The 7,500-nt window shown below is 39.0% G+C and overlaps 1 protein-coding gene across 1 annotated transcript in view; it reads left to right on the top strand.

Annotated features, from left to right (window-relative positions):
• Window positions 1–7,500, top strand: part of LOC125025069 (solute carrier organic anion transporter family member 74D-like) — a 25,328-nt gene that overhangs the window by 1,281 nt on the left and 16,547 nt on the right. The window contains exons 2-6 of the mRNA XM_047612956.1: window positions 3,047–3,220; window positions 5,284–5,416; window positions 5,799–6,062; window positions 6,748–6,945; window positions 7,448–7,500. The exon at window positions 7,448–7,500 is cut by the window's right edge and continues 88 nt beyond it. Of these exons, the coding sequence (XP_047468912.1) occupies window positions 3,056–3,220; window positions 5,284–5,416; window positions 5,799–6,062; window positions 6,748–6,945; window positions 7,448–7,500 (813 nt within the window). The 5' untranslated portion in view covers window positions 3,047–3,055. The remainder of the gene's footprint in view (window positions 1–3,046; window positions 3,221–5,283; window positions 5,417–5,798; window positions 6,063–6,747; window positions 6,946–7,447) is intronic.

Below are 7,500 nucleotides of genomic sequence, written 5' to 3' on the forward strand. Positions count from 1 at the left end.
AGAGAGAGAGAGAGAGAGAGAGAGAGAGAGAGAGAGAGAGAGAGAGCAGGAGGGAGGGAGGGAGGGAGGGAGGGAGGGAAGGAAGGAGAGAGAGAGAGCGAGAAAGAGATAATCAATACCCAACAAAATCACGCCTCGCCTTTAGTATACACTGTATCAGTACATTAGCATATTTAGTACACGCCTTTAATGCATAGTGCTCCCTTACTTCCCACTTCTATTTATCCACCCACACGTTTTCTCCAATAAACTGCTTTTCTAAGAAACCAAGGGCTTATGTGCAACCAGTTATTATTGATCACGTACAGGCAATCTCCCAGTGTCAGAGCTAAATAAAAGGTATATGTATATTCCTCTGTTAAAACATTAAGATAAATACATGAGGTTATTAAACAGATGAAACCGAGGCTGAGCTGAATGAATAATTACTCTCAATTGCAGTTTTGTATTTAGGTGATTTTTGTGTTAACATGTGCAAATTTGTTATAAATGTATGAGATACCCAGAAGTGATTTGTTATTATTATTGTTATTATTATTATTATTATTATTATTATTATTATTATTATTATCATTATTTGATTTATCTTTTTTTTATTTGTTTATTTATTTATTTATTTATCTATCTATCTATTTATTTAATTATTTATCTGATTATTTATTTATTTATTCATCATTAATTTTAAGTACGATGCAGATTAAGCTATCCGTTCGGTATTAGGACAGTGATTTAGAGAATATTAGGGAGACTTGTTTCGACGTCACCATTAATGTGAAATTTCTGCAAAAGATTTTAGTATATCGTTTGTGAGAGATTTTTTTTTTTTTTTAATAATAGGAAAAACTAATATACCAATTATTATGTTCTTATTCATTACAACAAACTGATATTGCTGAAACTCAAGTAAAGAATCCGTCACCGTGTGCTTTGATCGTGTTATAAGAAGAGGAGCAACGTTCTTTGATGTGACCACGTAACTAAAATACGGTGGTTTGTGATTGGCAAACACAAGGTAAGAGGAAAATCTGAAGTCAAACAACAAATTAAAAATTTCAAGATTTTGAACAAAGAAAAACAAATCGTGTTCTTTGTATTGTTTGTGTTTTGATGCACTTAATTAGCATTGCATTACAGTGAACGTCAATAGTAAGACATTTGATACCAAGCCCAAATACAGATGATTCAAAGGCAAGGCTGTTGTTCTCTTTCTCTGTCTTCTTTTCCTTCCTGTCTCCTTGTTTTAACAGTACCCTTGTCCTAGAGCAAGGAACAGTCGCTTTATCATATTACTTTAATATAACCATTTATTTTATACTGGTTACTACTGAATCACAGACTATCATTACTGTTTTGACGACCTTATACCGATGATGACCAGGTGTTAGGTCGTCTGTAAGTTGAGGGGGCTACTTCCAATGAAGAGTGAGAGTGTGTGCTAAAGAGGATGGAAATAATATTAAATATCTTCATACATTAAGGTGAGAATGTAGTTGACTGGAAGTCCTCAGGGTGTGTAGATTGGCAGAATGTATTAAAGCGAAAGATATTAATATTGTAATGTTCCAAAATATTTTTGATCCCATTAACGTTATGCAGTATTTTTTCAATGTCTCCCAAATACACATATTATGCGAATACCTTTTTTCTACGCTGCTGTTCCCTGGTAAATATGGAATCTCATTTGAAATAACGAATTTTGTACTCTAGGATTATAGACTTTTGCTGAATACTTTTTTTTTACGATTCTTATTGAAAATAATGATGATATTAACTTTTTTTTTTTAAAGCACAATACATTGCTCATTATTAATATTATAACAGGCTAGCTGCAGAGGAATATTTATTTGCGATGTATCAATGTTATTAGTAAGCACAAACTTTCAACCGACAACGGAAAATCAGACATAATAAGAATTGTACTTTACTTGAAATTGAAGCTGAATACGTCTCATAACAGTTTTTAAAAAGTAAGACTTGCCACGAGTGTTCTAACGAAGGTTTCTTGATATCCCATTTCTACCTCGTGCAATTAGCTAATACGATCTAATACAGGTATTTTCTTTGAAATCATTTTCTTACTTGTTATCAATTCATTTTTCGGCCGAAGACAAAGGTTCCCAAGTCGCTTCAGTCACTTCAAACAAACATTCCTTATCAGTCCATCTTCCCACGCAAGAAGTTCTCTCGAAGGGCTTTCTCTTTCAAAAAAAAAAAATCCCCTGAGTTCAGATTTGCAAGAAACCATTACATATCCGAACGATTCTCTACAATCAAGAAAAGATATCTGAGGCGATAAGCAGGGTGATAGTATTATCAGAATCTATTAAATCGGGCAACAGGAATAAAGAGGAAGGATCTCACTCGCTTGCCCACCAGCAGCGAGAGCCAAGATATAAGAAAGTTAAAAGATGGATGTTCTGCAGGGAGGATGAGATAAAGAAATTGCCCTTTATATGAAACAGGACGTTGGTTAAAAAATAAGGCTCTTGTCATTTATTAGAAAGAGGATAATATATAACTGAGCAATCTTTTATATAAAGAAATACACACACACACATACACGCACACACACACACACACACACACACACACACACACACACACACACACACACATACATACATATATGTATACTTTATGAAATACAATGGCTTTAAAAAATACTACATGTCTCATGATTCCAGGCTCCTCTATTTTAGTTTGAATAGTGTTTTGTGGACCTGGATTTGCATTATATTATCTCAGCCTCGCGTTATTGTGTTTTATGCATCCATTTTTCATCTGGATTAAGCCAATGCACTCAAGACTAGACTAACTTGGGATGAGCCTTAGCCGTAATTATATAAATGCTTAAATTGCAGTATCAACAGTAGTGATAATCATAATAATGAGGTAAGCAGCATTTCTAATGTTATTAATGTCACTCATAATACATATATGTGTTAACTGTAGCAGAAGCAGGCGCACAAATATAAATAATATTCAGGAAAAGGATCAATGCCTCTACAACTTGTACCCAAATTTAATTAATCTGCCTCATCTCCAGGGAAACAAGATGGACCAGAAAAGTAACCTGGTGGACACTGAGCCTAAACCAACAATTAACTCCTCTGATACAAAGGCTAAAGAACAAGAAGAGGTTGGCCAACTTTTGCATGACGAAGAAGATGTGAAAGACACTCGCTGTGGCATCGGATCCTTTAAACCGAACTGGCTCCAGGTAGGGTCATTCACGCCCAAGTTTTAGTTCATGGGGTGGCGTGATTTACCTGCCATGCCCATTGTGAATTGACTGTGTGAATCGTGTTTATTCATAGGTGGGTCCACAGGTACTTAGTCACCAAGAAGTCTGTTACTAGTAATACTTTCTCATATGTCTTTTATCTGATTTTCGGGGAAAATATAGTCTTGAGGACAAAGCTTGCTGGCTTTCTTAAATAATAAATTTAGAAATCTTTCTCTCTCTCTCTCTCTCTCTCTCTCTCTCTCTCTCTCTCTCTCTCTCTCTCTCTCTCTCTCTTTCTCTCTCTCTCTCTCTCTCTCTCTCTCTCTCTCTCTCTCTCTCTCTCTCTCTCTCTTCTCTCTCTCTCTCTCTCTCTCTCACTCTCTCTCTCTCTCTCTCTCTCTCTCTCTCTCTCTCTCTCTCTCTTCTCTCTCTCTCTCTCTCTCTCTCTCTCTCTCTCTCTCTCTCTCTCTCTCTCTCTCTCTCTCTCTCTCTCTCTCTCTCTCTCTCTCTCTCTCTCTCTCTCTCTCTCTCTCTCTCTCTCTCTCTCTCTCTCTCTCTCTCTCTCTCTCTCTCTCTCTCTCTCTCTCTCTCTCTCTCTCTCTCTCTCTCTCTCTCTCTCTCTCTCTCTCTTCTCTCTCTCTCTTCTCTCTCTCTCTCTCTCTCTCTCTCTCTCTCTCTCTCTCTCTCTCTCTCTCTCTCTCTCTCTCTCTCTCTCTCTCTTTCTCTCTCTCTCTCTCTCTCTTTTCTCTCCTCTCTCTATCTATCTATCTATCTATCTCTTTCTCTCATCGTGTGTGTGTGTGTGCGCGCGCCTTTGAGTTTGCCTCTCTCTCTCCCATAAATAAGGATAAAAACAGTCATCAGAGTTACTGATCCACTTTTATGTAGGAAAACTACTTGTAAATATTCATCTGAAATCTCTAAGCCGGTGCTGTGGCTTGGAGGTCATGGTCGCCCTTGGGAGAAACGGGAGAAACCGAGATCACACGATGAGCATGTGTGTGTGTGTGTGTGTGTGTGTGTGTGTGTGTGTGTGTGTGTGTGTGTGTGTGTGTGTGTGTGTGTGTGTGTGTGTGTGTGTGTAATTACACACACACACACGCACACACATATATGTATATACGTAGGTAGGTAGGTGCTTACAGAAAATAATATTATTTCGGTCTTTCCTCCATAAAACTTGACCACGCAATTTAGGGCCCGCCAGCAAGACCCAGACGGGAGTTTCGGCGCATAAACATAATGTATTTGTCAACCTTGCCGTTATAATCCTGTGCTTGCTCCTCCGCTTTGCATGCTTATAGTGCCAGGGTGTGTAGAAAGCGCAAGAGAATTTCGTATGTAAATATAAAATAAAAGAAAATAATGATATGAAATTGCTTTTTTTATAAGGAAGTCATGTAGTTGGTTGAATATAAATGTGAGAGAAAAGATGTCTGAGAAAGTATTTAATGCGTGTTTATGTAACAGCCGGGGTTTATAACTTTTGACTTAAATTTTGAAATGCATTATTATAAATATAAAAAAACATGACCTTCTATTAAGTCGATTAAGAATCATATCTTGTATCAATAAAATATGATATTTACTGGCTCTTAGAATATACAAAACGCGACACCATTATTGAATAATTTCCAACAAGACTCATTTTCCGTACGTGGAAATCTTGAAACTATTTTTTCATATTTGTTATTGACAGAAATTCTTATTCAGGTTTCTTGATTTGCTTTCGTAACTGAACCAAGTATTTCAGAGGAATTGTTGTATTTGTAAACAAACCGCCAACATGACTCACATATTCGTTTTATAATTATATTCTGCTGATAATTTGCTTGTTTTGTGACCGATAGATTATATTAGAATTTGCGGTTATGTCGGAATAAGGTATAAACACGTCCATGTGTGTGTGTGTGGGGGGGGGGGGGGGGGGGGTGCGCGCGCGCGCGCGCGTGTGTGTGTGTGTGTGTGTGTGTGTGTGTGTGTGTGTGTGTGTGTGTGTGTTTGTGCGTGTATATGTTGTTTAACATGATTGTTTTTATTTCATTTTTTCTGTACAGGTTCTCGCCCGAAAAGAAGTGTACTTAATGGTATACTGCCTCGTGGGTATGGTTCAGGGTATGTTCTTCACTTATACAGTATCTGTCATCTCAACCATTGAGAAGAGGTTCAAACTTACAAGCAAGCAGACAGGCAAGTTATGGAGCTTTTTTTCTGATTCGAAGAAAATCATTGTTTTTAATGCCTTTCTGGATCTAGAAGCAACGAAAAAGTGAAAGATTGACAGAACATTTTATAAGTACAAGTAAAGTTATTAACAGCTTGGTTAAAGACCGTTCTTGCATATGTTTGTGCTTATGAATAAGTGAAAAGCCGATGTATAAAGAGATTTGATACGGTTTGGATATTTAAATGACAAGAATAACGATAATGGAAATTATTATAAAAGTAACAAAAACAAAACCACAAAAAAAAAAAAATAATGATAATAACGCCAATAACAAATCACAAAACGAGGAAACAGCAACACCAGCTAACAGAACGACTACTCCCTCCCTCCCCCCTCCCCCCTCAGGAGCGATTCTCACCGGCAACGACATCTCGCAAGTGATGCTGTCGCTGTTCCTCGGTTACTATGGCAACTACGGGCATCGTCCTCGCTGGATGGCCGTCGGGGTCATGTGCGCCGCGGCCTCGGGCTTCGGGGCGGCGCTCCCCCACTTCCTGTACGGCCCCGGAGAGGACGCCCTGGCGCTGACGAGGCCCGCGGTCTCCTCGGCCTCCTCCTCCGCCTTCAGCCTCGACGGCGACAACGGCACCGAGACGCACGCGGTCGGAGGTGAGGCCTTGAGCAAGGTTGGGATGAAAAGGGGAGGGAGGAAGAGGGAAGAGGAAAGTGGTAGGAGGAGGGAGGAGGGATGAAGGAGTAAAAAGTAAAGAGTAAAGGGTAAGGAGGAAGAAAGTTGTAGGTTGTGTTGTGAACTGTGTGGCGCAGCGGTAGCGATCTCGTCTGGCAATCTTGCTGACCTGCGCTCAAATCCCTCGACGCCAGTAGATGGAAACCCCGGCCATGCCTTGCACACAGGGGATAGTTTAGAAGCAAAAGTAAACAGACAGCATGTCACGTCAAGGATATCCATTGTAACAAACGGGATAAAACTAGATTTAAAAACTAATTTAAAATGGAGTTGTTTGGGTTGCAAATAATCAGTCAATCAATTACCCTCTGTGGCTAGATTTAGAGAGAAGATTTGTTTTTTCAAAATTTCTTTGTGGGTAAATTTTAGGAAAGTATTTGTTTTATGCTTTGATATCATATGGATCATGAACGAAAGCAAATGAGCATGAATACATACGCACATTCACGCAAACAAACACACACACACACACAAACAAACAAACAAACAAACAAAAACACAAACAAACAAGGAAACAAACATCACAAACACCCCCACACACAAACAAACAGCACATTCATTCATCCATCTACGCATCTATCTATCACCCGATCAATCTGACTCCAGAGCAAGAGCTGTGTTTCTCGCACCCGGAGGAGAACTGCGGGGCTGACGGAGGCGGCGGCGGAGGAGCCTACATGGGCGCTATCATTCTCTTCTTCTTCTCTCAGTTCTTCGTCGGAATCGCCATTAGCATTTTCTACAGCATCGGCGTGACTTACTTAGACGACAACATAAGCAAGAAGACATATCCCGTTTATTACTGTGAGTTTTTTTGTTTTTGTTTTTTGTTATTTCTAGAATAGCTCTAGAGATTATAATTACGTTTATTGAAAAAGGAAAATGAGATACATATAAGATCAAAATAAAGGTTAAAATAACCGTTTAATAAGTGTGGATGTCTCACAGGAAAAGGACGATTATATACCTTTCAATTTGCCATAATTAATAAAATTCAGAGACAGAGAAGGAAACAATAAATATAAAATAAATAAAATATAGCAATAGTAAATTCACACCATAATTAATTACAGATATTTGAGAGAGAGAGAGAGAGAGAGAGAGAGAGAGAGAGAGAGAGAGAGAGAGAGAGAGAGAGAGAGAGAGAGAGAGAGAGAGTGAAAGAGAAACAGACAGACAGAAAGAAAGACAGAGACAGAGGCAGAGACAGAGACAGTCAGAGACAGAAACAGACAGACAGACAGAGAATACAACAAAAACCGAACCCCAGCCAATCCCAAGCCCTAACCGGCGGCGTCCCCCGCAGCCGTGTCCTTCATGCTGCGCATCCTGGGCCCCGTGCTGGGCTTCTTCGTCGGA

Source organism: Penaeus chinensis, chromosome 4, assembly GCF_019202785.1.
Source record: "Penaeus chinensis breed Huanghai No. 1 chromosome 4, ASM1920278v2, whole genome shotgun sequence".
Lineage (NCBI taxonomy): Eukaryota > Metazoa > Arthropoda > Malacostraca > Decapoda > Penaeidae > Penaeus > Penaeus chinensis.